Here is a 23,895-nt window from a genome sequence, read left to right as displayed (position 1 = left end):
CACTCCTTATAGTCTTGACGGGTGTAAGTATCACCTTATATATATATTTATACAATAAATTGGATATATATAATTCTTCCCCCCCCCCTTCCTTCCCCTCCCTTCCCCCCCCCCTTTTTCCTACTATCCTCAGTATAATAAGTATTATATGGTTATATATGTACCCTCCATATACATATTTATATATGTACCCACATCACCGAAAAGTGTGTTTTTGTTCCTACTTATAATTTGTTCCAATCACACCAGCCGCCTTCCCCCCTACACCCCATACACATGGCTCACCCCCCTTTCTTTGAACTTTATAATTAGTTATAATAAAATTTCTCTATCCCTCAGTATCATGGCCTCATGACCACACAAAATCTATCGCTCATTATTCTTCTTTCCCCATGTCCTCTTGCCCAATCTACTACCATTCATGTCATAATTACACCCATATATACATATATATATATATTTTTTTCACACACATACTTATCAACATCATTTTTCATTTTTTCATCATTTCTTAACATTTTTTATCATTCATCATTTTTCATTCATCATTTTTCATCATCATTTATCATCATTTTTTATCAATTTTTATTATTTATTTATCTTTCTACCATTTCTATTTTTATATTTATTTTTACCTTTATTTATATTTATTTTTATTTTTATTTTTATTATTATTTTTTCTTCCACTTCTTTTCCGATTTTTTATACATCCTTTTCCATTTATATATACTTTTTCCATTATTTCATCACCTTGTTCATTTCCTCATTTTTTAATTTTTAATCTAATTTTTTCGTCCTGCTCCGAGATCAGCCCGCCCAGCTCTTAGTTTAAACCTACTGCAGTCTGTTCCCGACTAGCTCCGCCCACTCCCCCGTCATACAAAGTCTAGCCCCACGCTCCGTATCAGCAGCTTGAGAAAGGAATGCGGCAGCCCTGTCATTCGCGGCCAGCATTCAGAAACGCGTCGCTTTCCTGGTGACGTCATCCCTGCTCGTCCATCGGCACACACGGCTCACAGCGCCAGCAGAGGAATTCCCCTGCCCACCGCCGAAAATCACTGATTCCACCAGCGGCAGAAGGACAGATCCCCTGCATCCCAGAGCGCTGTACCCGGGACAAAAGGGAAAAGACACCGCCAGATGATACCTACCTACCCTCCTGGAAAATTGACTCCACACGTTTTCGATTGACCACCAAAATGTGAGTGGCTTCTTTTTTACTTGTGGTTCTTTTAATTTTAATTTTAAATTCATTTTTTAAACTGTTTTAAGTATTGCACCCAGAGGCGCCTCTCTCCTTGTTTGCTTGCTAGTTTGGAACATGGTTTCTGTTCCTTATTGACGGCAGCCCTGTGTGCATACTCCCATCCTAATATATCCGCACATTCCCCATCACCACCCCAAACAGCTGGAATTTTTTACTGATTTCAACCTTACAGATTGACTATGCTGCCTTCTATAACAATGCTCTGATAAACTTTTTTTGCGCATAATCTACTTGCTATACATGTCTTTATGGACCTTGCTTGTGCACTGGTACAAATCATTTGGTGGAGGGGGTATTATGGTCTGGGGTTGTTTTTCAGGGGTTAAACTTGGCCCCTTAGTTCCAGAAAAGGGAATACCAAGACATGTTGTTGGACACTATTGTGGGAACAGTTTGGGAGTGGCCCCTTCCTGTTCCAACATGACTGTGTACCAGTGCACAAAGAAAGATCCATAAAAACATGATTGAGTGAGTTTGAGGTGGAGGAACTTGACTGGCCTGCACAGAGTCCTGACCTCAACCCAATAGAACATTTTTGGGATGAATTTGAGTGGAGATTGCGGGCCAGGGCTTCTCGTCCAACATCAGTGCCTGACCTCACAAATGCGCTTCTGGAAGAATGATCAAACATTCCCATAGACACACTCCTAAACCTTGTGGACAGCCTTCCCAGAAGAGTTGAAGCTTTTATAGTTGCAAAGGGTGGGCCAACTCAATATTGAACCCTACAGACTAAGACTGGAATGCTATTAAAGTTCATGTGCATGTCGACGTCCCAATACTTTTGACAATATAGTGTATATACATATGTGTTTTGTTTAATTATTATTGGAAATTAAAGTGTATTGTACAAGTTAATTCACCATCATAATAAAGACATACATCTCGCCTCTCTTTTTATCAGGTTGCTGCAACTGTAGTGATGTTGGAGAGAAAGCTCCCACGATTCCTCTGGCCTCGATCAGGCGTTTGTGGCACAAAATTTGGATTAGGAGACCACTGGTACTTACAGTGAGTGGAATTGCTGTAGTTTACTTTTTCTTTTTAATTCTGCTCTGCAGAGATCTCCTGTATCTGTTTTAATTCAACCAAATGTCATATGTACAGTATGTCATAGGTCGGGTCGGTGGTTGCTAGGGGATTTTACACACAGCAACCAGGAGCGTGTATACATTTCACAAGCCAACTGTTTTAGGTGGATGCGATCCAGTAGCTGTCCCTCCCACAGGCCCAGGACCCTCATGGTGTATGTCACCAGGTAAACAGGAGGGAGACTAGTGAATGTCCATTTGCTAATCTCCTCTAGATAATAATGTAGCGCCCTGCTCCTGTTGAGTAGGCACTATTTTGTAAATTCAGTTATCTGAGCTGTAGTTTAGCTCAGAATTTTATGCCAAATTATGGGTCTTTGTTCCAGCTCGGCTGCGTTGCGCATCTTCCACCTGACTGTAGGTGTCGGTGTCACCAGGGTACAAGGTTGGAACTGCAATGGGCTGAGTGTATTGGGTGCTTCTTGCCCAGAAACAGCTCAGTGGCGTGGCCCCAGCCGCTGTGCAATTCTGGGGAGGGGTACTTAAAGCGGGAGTTCACCCAAAAAACAATTTTTAACATTAGATTGAGGCTCATTTTGTCAATGGGAATCGGGTGTTTTTTTTTTTAAATCGAAGCAGTACTTACCGTTTTAGAGATAGATCTTCTCCGCCGCTTCCGGGTATGGTCTTCGGGACTGGGCGTTCCTATTTGATTGACAGGCTTCCGACGGTCGCATACATCCCGTCACGAGTTGCCGAAAGAAGCCGAACGTCGGGGCGGCTCTATACGGCGCCTGCGCACCGATGTTCGGCCACTTTCGGAAAATCGTGACGCGATGTATGAGACCGTCGGAAGCCTGTCGGAAGCCTGTCAATCAAATAGGAACGCCCAGTCCCGAAGACCATACCCGGAAGCGGCGGAGAAGATCTATCTCTAAAACGGTAAGTACTGCTTCGATTAAAAAAAAAAAACACCCGATTCCCCTTGACAAAATGAGCCTCAATCTAATGTTAAAAATTAAGTTTTTGGGTGAACCTCCACTTTAAGGGGCAGACACCATTCTGGTGGGGTCTTCCGATCCCGACCTGAGGGCCCTCCTGGCCTCAGGGATGTGTTAGAGCAGCTTTTTGGCCTTGGGACCTGCTGGCCCGAGGCTCCGTTACTGTGGGTGGGCCCAGGAGTTTTTGGGCCTTACTGTTCCAGGGATGGTCCGGTGCTGTCTTCTCTGCAGGAGGAAGCCGAACAATTGGGGATTCAATTAGATGACGCATCCTGGCCAATTTACCTCACCGTGCGGCCGGATGGCTGAAAGATCCTGGCGCCGTGAGCTGTGTATTTTCTTTGAACTTTGCAAAGTGCATGTGTGGTTACACGGCCCTGTGGCAGAGGACCGTGTAGCGACATCAAGTCTGTGGCAGAGACTTTTGAACGAGGTTAGCACTAGTGTTGCTCACGAATATTCGCATTGCGAATATTCGACTCGAATATAGCATATTCGAGAAATCGCGCTATATTTCGAAATTCGCGGTGAATATTCGCAATTCCGAATATTCGATTTTTTACTATTTTTTTTTTTTAATCAGATCACATCCTAGATATCTCCATCGACGTCTAAAAGCATTGCTGGTATCATTAGAGACCCTGGGCCGAGTAGCTGAAGCGTTCATTGAATTTTCCAGAAAGATCGCAATGCGATTATTCGGCAAACGCAATATCGCGCGATTATTTTCCTCGCCCCGATCTTCCGCATCAGAGCGATTTTTACAGTTTCATTTTTAAAACAGATCACATCCTAGTGATCTCCATAGACGTCTGAAAGCATTGCTGGTATGATTAGAGCCATTGGGCCGAGTAGCTGAAGCGATCATTTTATATTGCCGAATATTCGCAATGCGAATATTCGGCAATAGGAATATTGCGCGATTATTTGCTCCGCCCTTTTGCATCAGAGCCAATCAGAGTTCTCCTTCCACACTCGTCACAGGTTAGCAACCAATAGGAACCTGCCTGCATGGACATTATATAAGCTCACTCCCAGCACCATTTCATTGCAGATTCAGAAGCTGGCTATAGAGTGTGGAGGCTGTTTCTGTGTTCCTGGTTTCCTGTGTCTTTGTTCTTGATTGATTTAGATCATCACCAGCATTGCTATTTAGTGATTCCAGTGGATCTTTTCCAGTATATCAACTGCTTTTTTCAAAGCAATAGACCCAAGAGCTTTTTTCAAAGCTACGTTTTGTGCTGTTTTGTGCTGTTTTTTTCATTTGTGTTACTGTTTGATCCTGCAATCCTCCCTGTTCAGTTATATTTGCAAGAGATTTCAGAACACATTTTGCTGAGCTTTATAAAAGAGCTTTTCTAAAAGCTAAGTTTTGTTCATCTTGTGTTACTGTTAGATCTTGCAGGTTCGCTGTTCAGTGATATTTGATAGGCATCTCAGTTCAAATTTTGTTTAGTTTTCCCTAAAGAGCTTTTATAAAAGCTAAGTTTTGTGTTCAGTTTAGTTAAATTTTGTGTAGTAATTGTACACACTGTTAGTGTACATTTATTTCATCTAGCTTAGCTTAGTGTGTGTTTAGTGTCTGTGTTTTGTGTTTAAAAAAAAAAAAAAAAAAAAAAGTTAGTGTTTGTTTAGTGCTTTTTTTTTTTTCTTTAATTTTGTAGTCCTTGTCTGGTGTACTACTTTTCTTATAGTTTAGTAGCTGTCTGTGTACGTCTTTGTCTGCGTGCCTGTCTTGTAAAAAAAACACAAAAACACATTTTGTTCACATTTTCCCCCCCCAATAAAGTTTACCCCCCCCACACACATATCAGCAATAATGAGCGGCATCCGTGGCCGTGGCAGCAGGGGTAGGGGAGTTACTCCCAGTGCTGGATCGCTGCCAGCACGGGGTACCTCTCGTGCCCCTACTAGTGGTAGAGGATCGGGTGCAAGGGGAGTACGCCTGATCCGGGAGTTCTTCCCATCGGGCAGCCGCCCGATATTGCCATCTCAGGCTCAAGTAGTGGTGGACTACATGGGGCACAGCAGTGCCACTGAGTCGTCGGTCCCGACTCACAGTAGTACCACCATTACACCGTTGCCTGTACTACCCCCCCCCAGCCCCCAAGAGTCCAGCATCTTACTGTTCGACAGCGACAGTGATAGGGATCTCTTGGGGGAGGCCATGCATCAGGCAGACCTCCAGCTCTGTCCTGATGGTCAGGACCTTTTTGAAGGGATGGATGAGGAGGATGGGATACCTGCTGGCAGTATCCCAGAGACATCCCTTCAAACTGGTGCTGCTGTTTTGGTGCAGGAAACAGCAGCACCTAGTCAGACCCAGGCGTGGGTGAGGGGACAGCGGAGCCAGGCTAGAGGCTCCATGTCACGTGGTTCCCTCAGACCAACACATCTCAGCCCTTGGTCTGACATCTCTGGGGGCGAAGAGGGTGACCCATCATGGTTGCCATCTGACGCGTCGGCTCACTACGTCAGTGACGACGGGGAAGGTAGGCACCCTGGTGAAACGGTGCGCCAGGTCACCACCAGGGAGACCATCGTCAGGGTCTCCACTGGTGATGGCAGCAGGAGGTGTCAGGAGGAGGAGCAGCAGCAGCAGCAGCAGCAGCAGGCAGCTCCACCTGTGCGCACCGAATCCCAGCAGGTGCAAGTAAGCGTCACCCCATCTGACAGGAGGGCGGTGCTGAAGTCACCTGTCTGGAATTTCTTTACCCTGGTGGCAGACAACCCTACCGTGGCCATCTGCCGGATTTGTAAAGTGAGGGTGAAGAGAGGGAAGTGTTTGGCTCGGGTGGGTACCACAGCCCTGAACCAGCACCTGAGGATAAACCACTGGGCGTTGTATGACGAGATGAAGCGTGGTGGTGGTAGCAGCGCCACCACCACAAGTGAGCAGGGTACAGCAGCCCCTGCCACATCTTCATCTGTTTCCAGCAGGTCATGCCCCCCCGCTCCCTCTAGTAGAGGTACTGGTACCGGCAGCCAGACCTCTACTTCCACAGCACCCTCCACGTCTGTGTCCCGCACTGCCGTCCGGCGCCAGGCGTCGATTTCAGACGCCTTTGACCGCACCACTCCCTTCCCCCCTGGAGAACGACGTGTGCGTTCCCTCAATGGGCTCCTGGCAAGGGTTATTGCCCAACATCTGCTGCCCTTCAACATAGTTGACAGCAACCCCTTCAGGCAGATGTTGGAGCAGGCCCAACCCCAATGGCGTGTCCCCAGCCGCCATTTCTTTGCCAGGACTGGTGTCCCTGCCCTACACCAGCACATTGTGCAGAATGTAACCCTGTCGCTGGATCACGCTGTCAGCGACAGGGTTCATCTGACAATGGATGGCTGGACCAGCAGGCATGGGCAGGGACGCTACATCAGCTTCACGGCCCATTGGGTTTCCCTCCGAGGCGTCGGTGAGGGATCGTCGGCAACCGATCTTGTGGTGCCGCCCCGGGGTGTCCAGGGGAGAACTGCTGGTCTCCCTCAAGCCACTGTCTCCGCAGCTGCTGAGCCTCCCAGCAAGCGCCCCCGTAGCTACTCAAGTGTGGGGCACGTGCGCTGTCAGGCCGTGCTCCAGCTTGTTAGTTTAGGGGACCGGAGACACACTGCAGAAGAAGTGCTGAAAGCACTTCAAGCTCAGGTCCAGAAGTGGCTGACACCCCGAAGGCTCCAGCCAGGTATGGTTGTCTGCGATAACGGCAGCAACGTGCCCTGTCTGGCACATGTCCTCAACCTGGTGGTGCAGAAGTTCCTGCGCACTTATCCAGGGTTGAGTGACATTGTGGCAAAGGCGCGTAGGATTGCCAGCCACTTCAGGCGCTCCCCAACCGCTACCGCGTCCCTGTCCAAATTGCAGCGGAAGTACAATCTGCCCCTTCACAGGCTGATTGTGGACAGTGTGACGCGGTGGAACTCCACCCTCCACATGCTGAAGAGGTTGTGGGAGCAGCAAAGGGCGGTGAGGGAGTACCTGATGGAACTAGGCACTGAGAGGGCTTCACCACAACTCCCTTTCATCGCCTGTGCGCAGTGGGGGCAGATAAACCAGGTCTGCCAAGTGTTGTCCTCCTTCGAGCAGGCGACCAAGATGGTCAGCAGTGAGCAAATTGGCCTCAATAGCGTGCTGCCAATACTGTTCATGCTGGAGAGGACACTAGATCGCCTGCTCGAGGCTGGGGAGAGGGCCTTGGTGGAGCAGGAGGAGTCAGCAATGCTCCACCGAGACCAGGGCCAGGACCAGGAGGAGGAGGAGGAGGAGGAGGATGATGATGAAGAGGAGGAGGAGGTGGTTGCTGGTGTCGTCCCGGAGTCAGGGCCTGGTCAGGAGGGAGAGCCGGTGTTGGGGGCACCGATAGTCCGGGGGTTGGGCATGTCTGAGTTTGACCAGCAGCGCCTCAGGGATGAAGAGTCGCACCTCATTCACCTGGCCAGCATTGAGGAGTCACAGCGGGCTGTGCTCTTCCCCATGGCTGCCCACATGCTGAGATGCCTCAGGAGGGACCCCCGGGTTAAGACCATCAAGACGAGGGATGATTTCTGGATGGCCACCCTTTTGGATCCCAGGTGCAAGGGGAAACTGGAGCAGTTCATCCCAGCCAGCCGGAGGCAGCACCGGATGGAGGAACTGCAGGCAGCCATTGTCAGACGGTTGGAGCAGGCAACTCCCCGGCCTCCAGTTGTCCCCCCTCATCTCACCCAGCAGGTGGCTGCACCCAGCTGCAGCCGAGCAGGGGACCTAATGGAAGAGATGAGGATGTTCTTCCAAACCGAGCGACCCAGTACCACCACCAGCAGCAGCAGCAGCAGTCACCACCAGCGGCTGGCCCACATGGTGGCAGACTACATGGCGTCCGTCGGTGCTTCTGACAGTATGAGCACCGACGACCCCATGGAGTACTGGGTTGCCAGATTGGACACCTGCCGCGAGCTCGCTCAGTATGCGCTGGAGTTATTGTCTTGCCCCCCCTCCAGCGTACTATCTGAGCGGACATTCAGCGCGGCAGGTGGGGTGGTCACGGACAAGAGGACCCGTCTGTCCACAGACTCCGTGGACAGACTCACATTCATAAAGATGAATGAGTCCTGGATCGGCGGTGACTTTCTGGCACCCGTCGTCGGTTCAGGGCGCTGAAGGGTCCCTTGCCATGCATTCACTGATGAAGCCCCGGACCTGATGTATTTACAGTGCTGAATATAACTATTTCAACATCAGAGAAAATCAATGTTAATATTTGGTACAGTAGGCTTTCTTTGCAATTACAGCGGTCAAACATTTCTTGTAGTTTTACACCAACTTTGCACACACTGGAGGAGGGATTTTGGCCCACTCCTCCACACAGATCTTCTCTACATCAGTCATGTTTCTGGGCTATCGCTGAGAAACACGGAGTTTGAGCTCCCTCCAAAGATTCTCTATTGGGTTTAGGTCTGGAGACTGGCTAGGCCACGCCAGAACCTTGATATGCTCCTTACAGAGCCAATCCTTGGTTATCCTGGCTGTGTGCTTTGGGTCATTCTCATGTTGGAAGACCCAGCCTCGACCCATCTTCAAAGCTCTAACTCAGGGAAGGAGGTTGTTGCCCAAAATCTTGCAATACATGGCCCCGGTCATCCTCTCCTTAATACAGTACAGTCACCCTGTCCCATGTGCAGAAAAACACCACCAAAGCATGATGCTACCACCCCCATGCTTCACATTAGGGATGGCGTTCTTGGCATGGTACTCATCATTATTCTTCCTCCGAACACGGTTAGTGAAATTATGATCAAAAAATTATATTATAGTCTCATCTGACCACATGATTTTCTCCCATGACTCCTTTGGATCAGTCAAGACAATTATGTCAGCAGTTATTTCACACCCTATATACTCTTATTAAGACTGCTGTACATCATGGCAACTCCTGCCCATGTGATATGACTCTGTATCAACTACTACTGTTAATACTACTACTGCTGCTTCTGCTGCTGCTGCCGCCCAGTCAATACACCTATGTCAGCAGTTATTTCACACTCTATATACTCTTATTAAGACTGCTGTACATCATGGCAACTCCTGCCCATGTGATATGACTCTGTATCAACTACTACTGTTAATACTACTACTGCTGCTTCAGCTGCTGCTGCCGCCCAGTCAATACACCTATGTCAGCAGTTGTTTAACACTCTATATACTCTTATTCCTACTGCTGTTCATCATGGCACCTCCTGCCCATGTGATATGACTCTGTATCAACTACTACTGTTAATACTACTACTGCTGCTTCTGCTTCTGCTGCTGCTGCCCAGTCAAGACACCTATGTCAGCAGTTATTTGACACTCTATATACTCCTATTCCTACTGCTGTTCATCATGGCACCTCCTGCCCATGTGATATGACTCTGTATCAACTACTACTGTTAATACTACTGCTGCTTCTGCTGCTGCTGCCCAGTCAATACACCTATGTCAGCAGTTATTTGACACTCTATATACTCCTATTCCTACTGCTGTTCATCATGGCACCTCCTGCCCATGTGATATGACTCTGTATCAACTACTACTGTTAATACTACTGCTGCTTCTGCTGCTGCTGCCCAGTCAAGACACCTATGTCAGCAGTTATTTCACACTCTATATACTCCTATTCCTACTGCTGTTCATCATGGCACCTCCTGCCCATGTGATATGACTCTGTATCAACTACTACTGTTAATACTACTGCTGCTTCTGCTGCTGCTGCCCAGTCAAGACACCTATGTCAGCAGTTATTTCACACTCTATATACTCCTATTCCTACTGCTGTTCATCATGGCACCTCCTGCCCATGTGATATGACTCTGTATCAACTACTACTGTTAATACTACTGCTGCTGCTTCTGCTGCTGCTGCTGCCCAGTCAAGACACCTATGTCAGCAGTTATTTGACACTCTATATACTCCTATTCCTACTGCTGTTCATGATGGCACCTCCTGCCCATGTGATATGACTCTGTATCAACTACTACTGTTAATACTACTGCTGCTTCTGCTGCTGCTGCCCAGTCAAGACACCTATGTCAGCAGTTATTTCACACTCTATATACTCCTATTCCTACTGCTGTTCATCATGGCACCTCCTGCCCATGTGATATGACTCTGTATCAACTACTACTGTTAATACTACTGCTGCTTCTGCTGCTGCTGCCCAGTCAAGACACCTATGTCAGCAGTTATTTCACACTCTATATACTCCTATTCCTACTGCTGTTCATCATGGCACCTCCTGCCCATGTGATATGACTCTGTATCAACTACTACTGTTAATACTACTGCTGCTTCTGCTGCTGCTGCCCAGTCAATACACCTATGTCAGCAGTTATTTGACACTCTATATACTCCTATTCCTACTGCTGTTCATGATGGCACCTCCTGCCCATGTGATATGACTCTGTATCAACTACTACTGTTAATACTACTGCTGCTTCTGCTGCTGCTGCCCAGTCAAGACACCTATGTCAGCAGTTATTTGACACTCTATATACTCCTATTCCTACTGCTGTTCATCATGGCACCTCCTGCCCATGTGATATGACTCTGTATCAACTACTACTGTTAATACTACTGCTGCTTCTGCTGCTGCTGCCCAGTCAAGACACCTATGTCAGCAGTTATTTGACACTCTATATACTCCTATTCCTACTGCTGTTCATCATGGCACCTCCTGCCCATGTGATATGACTCTGTATCAACTACTACTGTTAATACTACTACTGCTGCTTCTGCTGCCCAGTCAAGACACCTATGTCAGCAGTTATTTCACACCCTATATACTCTTATTAAGACTGCTGTTCATCATGGCACCTCTTGCCCGAGTGATTTGACACTGTATTGTCAATGTCTACTACTACTATTACAGCTCAGTCAAGACACCTGTGTCCCAATTTTTTGGTACACTATTGACTACTATGACCACTACTGATGCTGTAAAGTATTCCCCAAGTGTTTTTATGCTATGTATTACTATTACCACTACTGCTTGTAAATCATGCCTGTGTGATACTTAGTGGGAATGCTTTAATAAGCATTCCTAGTATGGATACCCGTAAATGTATTAATCTTAATTAGTGTGAATGCTTTAATAAACATTTCCAGTATTGATATCCGTAAATTTAGTAATCTTATTATTCCTTACGTTTTTTGGTTCTGCGTAACTTCGGCATACTTTCAGCTATTGAGACCATTCAACTGTAAAAATGTTCGTCTCGTTCAGCTAATGATGGGACTTCTTCAAGTTTTTTTCTACTTTTTACACTTTTATAAATTTTAAGCTTTTAGACCCTTTTTTTAAACATTGAAGTCAATGAGAACATCCTTTTCCCCTTTGAATTCACATGCCATGCCAAAAGTTTCAGCTACTTCATACTTTCACTTACAGACACTGAAAAAACTTTAAAGCGGTCACAAAATATTTAGCTATCCGGCTATGACTTTTCAGATCGTTATCGTTTACAATTTTTTGGTGAAAACGCAATTTACGTTTTGCGAATTTTTCACAAAAATGCAATAGGTTATAATGTAATCCTATGGAGGGGATTTAGAGTCTGTCATGTGACCTTAACATTGGAGATCTTTGTAATTAAAAATATCTTTACAAAAAGGGGAAACAAATTGGTCTCACGCCCACAAGATCTACTTTTCATACACAATTTTTATATCAAAACGTAGCTATGCTTGTCTGGTTTATGGCAATGTGACCAATTCTGCGATACGTATTTTAGTTTTAATTATTGGAGCAACAGCCAGAAATTATGTCTCATAGACTCTCATGTGAAATTATCTAAAAAATGTTGCTGCAGAACTCACAAAGACGCTCTTTTCTAAATCGCAGACATGGCCACATTTTTAAGTTTATCTACATAAATTTCATATCGATGCGTTTACAAGGGCCGTGTATTTCAAACGGTGTAGTCGTTGTATCAATTGCATGTACGTTTGAGGATTTATTAAGCTTTGTTTGGAGGCTTAAATCATGTATTAGATCTGTGAATTAAAAGCGTTTGTAATGTTATTTCTTTCCATAAATAACTTTCCTGACCTCAGTGCAATATTCCTCCTCACTGACCTGGGGGGGAGGGGAAACCTATTGAGGGGGGAGGGGCGACCAGGAAGTCAGCATACTCTATACTTTGCAGATAGAGAAAGAAGCTGTGTGTCCTAAAGATAGTGTAGTGGTTATGGTGAATGTCTTTGGCAAGGGGCTCACCAATTAAGCTATTCAGCATTCCCACTCGCATTTTCCTCAGGAAATGCATTGTCTAGTTATATTATATTTTAATACTCCTGCTGCTGCCTCCATGCTGAGTAAAGCTTCATGACCTTTCTGGCACAGCGGATCCACCAACAGCCTCCGCTACAAGCTACCAGACCGGACTACCAGACCGGATCTAAACAGCAAGTGTAACTATAACAATGAACCTTATGTTAAACCCTGTTTTGCGGCATTTATACTGCAACCATTGGGCTGACTGCAAGAGCTCATCTGCATTCTCTCTCTTTCTTGCTCTCCCTCTCTCTCTCTTTGTATATATATATATATATATATTGTTGCTTTTGTTATGTTCATTTTTCAACAGTTTATTTTGTGTTCGTCGTGTCTGTGTCGTGTGCTTTAGTTTGTCCTAGGTTAATGTTAAATAAAATAATAGTATAAAATGTTTTTGCTTATTATGAAGTTAAATGTGTTGATGTTGATTTGTTTGATGTGAAGTTAGATGTGTTGAAAAACCTACAACTCTATCTCAAAAAGAAATGAAACATTTCCAAAAAATAAGTTTTTTTAATACAAAAATAAATTTAAATATAGCTCTCAATCCGTTTCTGAATGCGGTGCATTTCCGCAATCTGACCCGATAGCTGCTGCTCTAGCAGAGCATTTTGTTGGGTGAGGTAGCTCATCTTCCGCTGGTTCTGAAGGATCTTCTGGTGCGTCTTTTCGATGAGTATATTTTGCCTCCTCAGATCTCTTGATGCTTTTAGGATATAATAAAAAAACATTTGGATTTCAAATAACGTTACCAAATAAATAAATATTTTTTTTTGCTTATTAATCAATCATTATCATGTGTATACACTTGTTATGTGTCTAACACATCCCGGGAGTGCAGAATTATTAGGCAAATGAGTATTTGGACCACATCATCCTCTTTATGCATGTTGTCTTACTCCAAGCTGTATAGGCTCGAAAGCCTACTACAGATTAGGCATATTAGGTAATGTACATCTCTGTAATGAGAAGGTGTGTGGTCTAATGACATCAACACTCTATATCAGGTGTGCATAATTATTAGTCAATTTCCTTTTCTTTGGCAAAATTGGCCAAAAGAAGGATTTGACAGACTCTGAAAAGTCCAAAATAGAGAGATATCTAGCAGAGGGATGCAGCACTCTTAAAGTTGCAAAGCTTCTGAAGCGTGATCATCAAACAAAAGAAGCGTGTGGAAAAACAAAGGTGCAAAATAACTGCCCATGAACTGAGAAAAGTTAAGCGTGCAGCTGCCAAGATGCCACTTGCCACAAGATTGGCCATATTTCAGAGCTGCAACATCACTGGGGTGCCCAAAAGCACAAGGTGTGCAATACCCAGAGACATGGCCAAGGTAAGAAAGGCTGAAAGACGATGACCACTGAACAAGACACACAAGCTGCAACGTCAAGACTGTGCCAATAAATATCTCAAGAAAGATTTTTCTAAGGTTTTATGGACTGCTGAAATGAGAGTGAGTCTTGATGGGCCAGATGGAAGAGCCCGTGGCTGGATTGGTAAAGGGCAGGGAGCTCCAGTCCAACTCAGACGCCAGCAAGGTGGTGGTGGAGTACTGGTTTGGGCTGGTATCATCAAAGATGAGCTTGTGGGGCCTTTTCGGATTGAGGATGGAGTCAAGCTCAACTCCCAGTCCTACTGCCAGATTATGGAAGAGACCTTCTTCAAGCAGTGGTACAGGAAAAAGTCACCATCCTTCAAGAAAAACATGATTTTCATGCAGGACAATGCTCCATCACACGTGTCAAAGTACTCCACAGCGTGGCTGGCAAGAAAGGGTATTAAATAAAAAAAAGTAATGACATGGCCTCCTTGTTCACCTGATCTGAACCCCATTGAGAACCTGTGGTCCATCATCAAATGTGGGATTTACAAGGAGGGAAAACAGTACACCTCTCTGAACAGTGTCTGGGAGGCTGTGGTTGCTGCTGCACGCAATGTTGATGGTGAACAGATCAAAACACTGACAGAATCCATGGATGTCAGGCTTTTGAGTGTCCTTGCAAAGAAAGGTGGCTATATTGGTCACTGATTTGTTTTTGTTTTGTTTTTAAATGTCAGAAATGTGTATTTGTGAATGTTGAGATGTTATATTGGTTTCACTGTTAAAAATAAATCATTGAAATGGCTATCTATTTATTTTTTGGTTAAGTTGCCTAATAATTCTGCACAGTAATAGTAGTCACCTGCACACACAGATATCCCCCGAAAATAACTAACACTAAAAACAAACTAAAAACTACTTCCAAAAAAATTCAGCTTTGATATTAATGAGTTTTTGGGGTTCATTGAGAACATGGTTGTTGTTCAATAATAAAATGAATCCTCAAAAAATACAACTTGCCTAATAATTATGCACTACCTGTATACTTCTAGCATCAATACCATATTATGGTTCTACAATCTGACAGGTGCGCTTTATATGTTGTCCATTTTTATATCTACATTTTGTTGTTGAAATGTTATTAATCATTGTGCACATATTTACCTTCCTGAACGAGGCTCACAGGACCGCTCTCTTCCTCCTGCTCTTCTGCTTGAGAAGTTGGGGTGGTGGGGGGGGGAAGCTCCTCAGCTTGCTCCTCAACAGGAGCTGGGGTTGGGGAGTGGGAGGGCCCTGGCTGCTCCTCCTCATGCATCTCCTCCTCTGCCGCATCCTCCTCTGCCGCATCCTCCTCCTCCTCCTCATCGGCCTGGCGCCTTCTGCGCTTGGCGCGGACAACTGGCATTGGAGCTCCTATAATAACACAATGTTCATATATTATAAAAATGTTTTCTAATGACGTATGCAAATTCTGTGTACTCTGCTGTATTGTATATGAATACAAATTGATTTATATAGACAGTTAACGAATGGGACAATGTTATATTAAAGGGTCTTGTGGGCACTACAGGGGACTGAGCGTGAGCTGGGATGCAACCATGTTAAAATGAGCTGTTTTTGTCTACTTTGTTTTGTTCAGACCATCTCATGTTAAAAAAAGGGCCTGATGGAGCACACGGGATTACTATAACAACCCCACGCCTAACACAGGAATTTAGTGGTAATCTATATATATAAAACTCAACGTGTGTGTTTGTGCATAAATGTATGTATGTATGTATGTATGTATGTATGTATGTATGTATGTATGTTCCAGCATCACGTACAAACGGCTAAAGATATTTATATGAAACTTGGCACACAGGTTACTTATATGTCAGCCACAAACATAGGATAGGTGGTTTAAACCTTACCCACCCCCACTTGCCATGGTCGGGGTTTTTCTTTAAAGTCCCATGCAAAGCAATGGGAAAATTATGTTCCCACATAACTTCTGTGTTCCTGTCTGCTGTCCCATGTCTTTTTTCAACAGTACTATGAATACCTTGGCTGGTGGTGATATATGTTAGCACAACATGGCATCTTGGTTAACAACATCTGACCTTACATGAATTACATATGACCTTACATAACTGTCACCAAAGGAGCTGCGGTGGCTCCACGCGATTGCCACTGCACTGACAACTGATTCACCTCTGCAGCTAGGGGTTCGGATCCCGCTCTCGGCTACCTGTGAATTGAGTTTGGTGGTCTCAGCCCCGCCCCTGGTGGGTGTGCTATGCGAGGTTGGGTTGGGAGGACCCCCTCACACCCGCCATTGCCAACCGGGGCATGGAGAAAGGTGGCAGATTGCCTCTGGGGGAGGCCTCCCAACTCCTGCAGGCCGGCTCCTCTCTCTTTCGAGTTCACGCACAAAATACACTTTTTAAAAAAAAAACATAACTGTCAACAATAACTTACCTGGATGATATTTAGCCCGAAGACGTCTGACCTGAACCATTTGGCGCCTCTTCAGGTCAGACCACTTCTTAACAATTGCCTTGTGGTCATGTTGGCCGCCAAAGTCAGCGATTAGGGCGCTGACCACAGCCCTTTTCTCTGGCTGCCTCCGCAGCTCATCGTATCCTGTTTCCAGGAACTTCTGCAAGATGAAGAACAAAGTATATTGTAATACTTCTGTTGACAGCCTTATGGATATATGACGTAAATGTATGCTATTCAACAATTGGAAGCATTCTCGCCTTATTAATCAATGACAGGGGTAACATGAAAGATTTTATATCCTGCCATTTCGGTCGCCACCTTTTTTGCATAAATATAGCAGCCATTATCATTTGCATAATTATGAATATATTATTAACAACACAGGATACACGTATAGGGGAGATATGCGTTGCTAACTCTTTTCCCTGTCAGGAGCCTAACGCCCCGGGGGGTCAGAGACGGGACCTTTTTCCGAGGACCACTGACGTATGTACCCGTCGCAGTTTTTTGTGATGTCACTCTTTAGGTGTGTGCACATTTTTCACTGCATCCGGGTGGAGTTTTTGGGTTGTGTTTTGCACGCCACAGGCTTTTCAACAGGAAAAAAACAGCTGGAGGCAGAATGGTTGCAAAACACTACGTGTTTGTTACTTAACTCTGGGTTTCAAGACCAGTCCACCTCCAGCTGTTGCAAAACTACTACTCCCATCAGCCACGGTCTGTCAGTGCATGCTAAGAATTTTACTTTTGCTGCATCTAGGGTGCCACAGTTTAGAGACCCGTGCATAAAGGCCTGAAAAATGGGGGCCTGCAGAACTTACAATACTAGAAGTGCCAGCATTCCCAGGCATGCTGGAAGTTGTAGTTCTGCAACATCTAAAGGGCAATATGTATTCGAACGTCCTTGGGCCTTGAGGACACTGAAGTCAGGACGTTCGCATACGTCCTATGTCCAAAAAATTTTTAAATTCATTATGCTAAATAACAAGGAAAAGTGCCTAAATACACATTTGCCAACCAGGGTGTCTGCAGCTGTCCAGGCATGCTGGGACTTGTAGTTTTGTAAAAGCAGGAGACACATTTTTTGTGAAATACTAATATATGATCATATATACTAACTTTTAAACTAGACTAAAATGCTGGGCTGGGCTGGGACTTGTAGTTTTGTAAAAGCAGGAGACACATTTTTGGTTAAATACTAATATCTGATCATATATACTAACTTTTAAACTAGACTTAAATGCAGTTGAAGATGATGAAATAACAGTGGTCAAAATACTTACACAAATCAGCAACTTTTCCTCAGACTTAGTGAAATTGCTTCCAACCATCTTGCTCTGCGATTGCGTTGCGATCATAAGTTGGAAACTGGCAAGGCTCCAGGAAATGGTCGCGTGTTGTTCGCGTGTTGATTGCGCTGCTTGGACCGAGATGGGTCCATATGGCTTCGGCTGTATGGACCACAGTAACTCTTTTCCCTGTCAGGAGCCTAGGAGCCTAACGCCCCGGGGGGTCAGAGACGGGACCTTTTCGGAGGACCACTGACGTATGCAACCGTCGCAGTTTTTTGTGATGTCACTCTTTAGGTGTGTGCAAATTTTTCCTTGCACCGGGTGGAGTTTTTGGGTTGTGTTTTGCACGCCACAGGCTTTTCAACAGAAAATAACCAGCTGGAGGCAGAATGGTTGCAAAACACTACGGGTTTGTTACCTAACTCTGGGTTTCAAGACCAGTCCACCTCCAGCTGTTGCAAAACTACTACTCCCATCAGCCACGGTCTGTCAGTGCATGCTAAGAATTTTACTTTTGCTGCATCTAGGGTGCCACAGTTTAGAGACCCGTGCATAAAGGCCTGAAAAATGTGGGCCTGCAGAACTTACAATACTAGAAGTGCCAGCATTCCCAGGCATGCTGGAAGTTGTAGTTCTGCAACATCTAAAGGGCAATATGTATTCGAACGTCCTTGGGCCTTGAGGACACTGAAGTCAGGACGTTCGCATACGTCCTATGTCCAATAAAATGTTAAATTCATTATGCTAAATAACAAGGAAAAGTGCCTAAATACACATTTGCCAACCAGGGTGTCTGCAGCTGTCCAGGCATGCTGGGACTTGTAGTTTTGTAAAAGCAGGAGACACATTTTTTGTGAAATACTAATATCTGATCATATATACTAACTTTTAAACTAGACTAAAATGCAGTTGAAGATGATGAAATAACAGTGGTCAAAATACTTACACAAATCAGCAACTTTTCCTCAGACTTAGTGAAATTGCTTCCAACCATGTTGCTGTGTGATTGCGCTGCGATCATAAGTTGGAAACTGGCAAGGCTCCAGGAAATGGTCGCGTGTTGTTCGCGCAATTGCGCATGCGCGATCGAAAAATCGCAATCGCAATATGTATTTTGGTTAAAATATCATACATATTCGATTTCAGAGTGCTGCTACAGCAGTTTTCGAAATATCTGCAATAAATTTCGCATTCGCATGTTGCGATATTTCGATAAAATATCAGGAATATTCTGAGCCAATCAGAGCGCTCCTCCAGCATATCTCGAAATTGCGCAATAAATATCGCATTCGCATGTTGCGATATTTCGATAAAATATCACGAATATTCTGAGCCAATCAGAGCGCTCCTCCAGCATATCTCGAAATTGCGCAATAAATATCGCATTCGCATGTTGCGATATTTCGATAAAATATCACGAATATTCTGAGCCAATCAGAGCGCTCCTCCAGCATATCTCGAAATTCCGCAATAAATATCGCATTCGCATGTTGCGATATTTCGATAAAATATCACGAATATTCTAAGCCAATCAGAGCGCTCCTCCAGCATATCTCGAAATTCCGCAATAAATATCGCATTCGCATGTTGCGATATTTCGATAAAATATCACGAATATTCTAAGCCAATCAGAGCGCTCCTACCGCAGTTATTAAAAAAATCGCAATTATTTTCGCATTCGCAATAGCGAAAAATCGCATTCAATTAATTTCGATAAAATATCACGAATATTCGAATTTAGCGAATATATCTCGAATATTCGAATATATATTCGAGATATATCGCGAAATCGAATATGGCATATTCTGCTCAACACTAGTTAGCACCGGCTGCTAGGCCAGTGAGAGAGGCCTATCCGGTGGTCACTGGATCCAGTGTGGAACAGTTTGTCCTCTGGATCCAAGATTATACCCGCAATACGCAAAGCAAGGTACCTGAATCTTCCCTAATCCTCTATCCCTCTTACGGAACTTGTTTAAAAAAGCTTGAAGAAAAGGAAACCAAGTGTTGGTGTGGACATTTATAATTCTTCAAGAAGGACCCCTAGGACAAGAATGGTGAACAGTAAGGTAACGGCAGGCGCAAATCTAAACCAGCAGCTCCTTCGGGGTTGGTGCTACAATAAGAACCCAGAAGAGATGAGGATTTTGTTACTTCCGGGTTCTATTGTCATTTTCCCAGGTCACTGTGCAATCTGCGTGGAGTGCAGGAGAGACATCAGGGGTCTAATACACCCCTGATTATGCCATGAAGAGATTCTGTTAAATAAAACGCTATGACATAGCAGGTTTTGATCTCCTATGTGGTAAAGTGGGTGAAAAATTGGAACAAAGGAGAGGGACGCTCAAGCACCCAAATCATCCTCTCTCAAAAAAGAATTTGGAGCCCATCTTGAAACCACGTACTGTACATACGTATGTAAATGTACATATTGGGAAAAATGTGGATTGCACAATACATGTTACATATATCCAGAGCGATAACGCTAGGCCCACTATTCATGCTTAATTCAAAACTGATGACCTGTAGGGGTTTTTAAAGTGTCACCTATGGAAAATATGGGGTATCAAAGTTCATCGTCATTTCATGAGTGCGTACACTTTTAAGGCTTGATGTGTTGGTTATGCCACCTCATCTTAAAATGTGTATTTGTTTTCCCCTTAAGTTAAGGTTAGTGTGTTTGTTACTGAAAAGTTTCTCATGATAAACCGTTGACATTACAAATCCGAACTATCACCATTATAGTCTCTAGGGTCTCTGCTTTCAGAAAATATATACAGTGGAACCTCGGTATAAGAGTAACTTGGTTTGAGAGCGTTTTGATTTGCAAGCAACTTTTTTTTTTTTATTCTGACTCGGTTTGCGAGAATTCAAGCCTGAGGTACGGGGGCGCAGAAGCCGAGAAAAGCCAAACATTGGCCTGTAGTACCTCATTTGGTCTGAGGTACAGGGGCGCAGGAAACAAGCTGAAGTGTCCTTGGGCCTTTTCGTCCGTTTCCGGCGCTTTCTGGTGCCCCCCACCTCTGGCCGCATTCGGTATTGCATCCCATTGAAGTCAATGCGGAACAAATTATTTTCGTTTCCATTGACTTCAATGGGAAAACTCACTTTGATATGCGAGTACTTTGGATTACGAGCATACTCCTGGAACGGATTATGCTCGTAATCCGAGGTTCAACTGTACTGTTTTTGATTTTAACAAATCTTTCAGTCTAAATTTTGTGTGTAAAAAAAAAATGCAAAAATGGACCTGGCAGCAAAGGGATTAAGAGAACCGTTCAGTTAATTTTAACATTCAAATTAAACTATTATAATTGTCCAAAGTTGTACTTGAGAGTCAGGGGTCAAGGGCCACCTCAAACCTGACCTTCGCTGTCAGGTCAAAAGCCCAACATACAATGTCCTTTATTCACATATTGTATAGCAAAAGGAATCACAGGCCAACCTTTTGGGACCTTGCAGAATGCATTTTTCAAGGTATCCTTTAAAAAAAAAAGGATCCTACAAGGTTCAGAAATGTGAATAAAACACACGATTGTCAATACCAAGGTGTGATTTTAAAGATCTTTTTAAAGATCTTTTTTTTTTTCAATCCACTACATTATCCTACATCAGGGGTAGGCAACCTCGGCCCTCCAGCTGTTTTGAAACTACAAATCCCATCATGCCTCTAGGAGTCATGCCTGTAATTGTCAGGGTCTTCCAAAGTCTCATGGGACTTGTAGTTTCAAAACAGCTGGAGGGCCGAGGTTGCCAATACCTGCCCTACATGATCTATGGGTGAGCATGTAAGGAGAGCAACAAATACAATACAACTTCTCTGTGGTTCCCTTTAAAGCGGGAGTTCACCCAAATTTTTTTTTTTTAACATTAGATTGAGGCTCATTTTGTCAAGGGGAATCGGGTAGTTTTTTTAAAATCGAAGCAGTACTTACCGTTTTAGAGAGCGATCTTCTCCGCCGCTTCCGGGTATGGTCTTCGGGACTGGGCGTTCCTATTTGATTGACAGGCTTCCGACGGTCGCATACATCGCGTCACGAGTAGCCGAAAAAAGCCGAACGTCGGTGCGGCTCTATACGGTGCCTGCGCACCGACGTTCGGCTACTTTCGGAAAATCGTGACGCGATGTATGCGACCGTCGGAAGCCTGTCAATCAAATAGGAACGCCCAGCCCATACCCGGAAGTGGCGGAGAAGACCGCTTTCTAAAACGGTAAGTACTGCTTCGATTAAAAAAAAACACCCGATTCCCCTTGACAAAACGAGCCTCAATATAATGTTAAAGATTAAAGTGGAGGTTCACCCGAAAACTTAATGTCATGTTTGCTATGCTCTGCAATTGCCTGTCCAGTAAAACCTTACAGATGTACATCTGATCATGGACTTGAGAGGAGCACACTGTGATGTCACCATGTTATGTCTATAATATTTTTTCCCTTTATGTTATGCTTTTTAAAGCCATTGTTCGAAGAATGTATAGGGGTCTTTGGGTGCCACTGCAGAGGTTGGCAGAATATGGCACCTTTGCATACAACCACACATTATAACTGTGGTTGGGCTTTTTTTTCCCCTGTTTGTTAGGTTTTCATTGTTCACTCCAGCAGACATATTCTGCAATCTTTATATCTATGAGGGCTATAAGAAATTCCCCTTCAATATTTGAGGGAGTGATTTTGTTCCCCCATGGAAAAATATTGGTACCAGGAGTTTATGCACTCTCTTTCACTAAATATACAGGGTGGGCCATTTATATGAATACACCTTAATAAAATGGGAATGGTTGGTGATATTAACTTCCTGTTTGTGGCACATTAGTATATGTAAGGGAGGAAACTTTTTAAGATGGGTGGTGACCATGGCGGCCATTTTGAAGTCGGCCATTTTGCACCATTAATTTAAAAGTGATTGCTTGATAGGTATGGGCAGGTGCATACCAATGTTTTTAGAACACTTTTTTTAGATTTACTTTAGAAAATAGTTCCCCAAAAAGCACTCTAACCTTGTCTTCTGGTACTATAGGGTGGTGGTAAGAAAGGACCGTAGTCAGCAGAAGATCCATTGTTATGTCAAGGCTTTTCAAGGTCAACAAGTAAACAATCACTCGGACAAGGAAACACCAAATTACTTAAAGGAAGACCAAACTGTAAAGCCAGATCTGACCAAATTGGTGGTGACTGAGGCAAAAGAACCACCAACAACCTCTTTTGAGCAACTAAAGACTTCTCAAACACCAAGTGGGTTGCTACGTGATGATACAGCCGGGACACAAAGTCCTTCACAAATGGCTCCCTTGGACATACAAGTATGTGTGGAACCATCTAGGTCAGAGCTTCAGTCTTCAGAACGTGAAGTGCCAGTGGTAAGGAGGGCCAGTGGACATGGCTGGGATATCGTAAGGCCAATTCCATTACAACGATTACAAGTACAAACCTCTCAAGCCACCCTCAGTGAGGAGGAGGAGGAGGAGGAGGAGTTAATATGTTATATCTAATGGTTTCACTCAAATGTAGTGTTTTTCTTAAACTTTGGTCCAGCCAGGGAAGTACTTTTTCAGGGCTTGTAGCCCAATTCTATCTACATTCACAGGGGTTTTCAGTATCACCACGACAGAACATACATTTTCAGCCATCTGGCTATAACAAGTCTGGCCACCTTCAGCTGCACAGGCTACTGTCTAGTTACACAGAGACTCTAAGGCCCCTTTCCCACTTGCGGACCATATGTCCGCTTTTTCATCCATCCGTTTGCGGATGAAAAAGGGACATACATTGGTCCCTATGAGATCGCGGGTTTCAGCGGATGAACATCCGCTGACACCCGATCTCGCCCGATTCAGCATTCTTCCGATTCTGCAGACGGAGGAAAACCCTATTTTTCCTTCCGTCTGCGGATCGGATCGGATGACATACAGTCCATGTTCATCAGATCCCCCCATAGGGGAAAGCAGAGAATATACAGGGCGGTCCCTGCACAGTGTGCGGGGACCGCCCTGTCATCCGGTCATACACTGACCTGACTACACTGACCTGAACTACATACATACACAATCACTGACGTCACCTACCTCAGCTGTGGTGTGCGGCGCCGGCACGCCCAATGTGCCCATCATAGCGATGCAGCCAGGGAGGCTTAGGAGCCAAGGAGGAGAGAGACTCAGGAGAGGAGGGCCGCCGAGCAGGGAGTGGGGATGTGGCATGGTGTCCCCGTCACACATAT

The 23,895-nt window shown here is 44.7% G+C and overlaps 1 protein-coding gene across 1 annotated transcript in view; it reads left to right on the top strand.

Moving 5' to 3' along the window:
• Positions 1-23,425, top strand: part of LOC120946903 (transient receptor potential cation channel subfamily V member 6-like) — a 78,138-nt gene extending 54,713 nt beyond the window's left edge. Inside the window, exons 15-16 of the mRNA XM_040361725.1 lie at positions 2,172-2,278; positions 22,699-23,425. Coding sequence (XP_040217659.1) covers positions 2,172-2,278; positions 22,699-23,170 — 579 coding nt within the window. The 3' untranslated portion in view covers positions 23,171-23,425. The remainder of the gene's footprint in view (positions 1-2,171; positions 2,279-22,698) is intronic.
• Positions 23,426-23,895: the final 470 nt, after the last annotated feature.

The sequence above is a fragment of the Rana temporaria genome, chromosome 8, assembly GCF_905171775.1.
Source record: "Rana temporaria chromosome 8, aRanTem1.1, whole genome shotgun sequence".
NCBI lineage: Eukaryota > Metazoa > Chordata > Amphibia > Anura > Ranidae > Rana > Rana temporaria.
The sequence above is the reverse complement of the archived record's forward strand: the minus strand, read 5'-3'. Positions and strand labels throughout refer to the sequence as shown.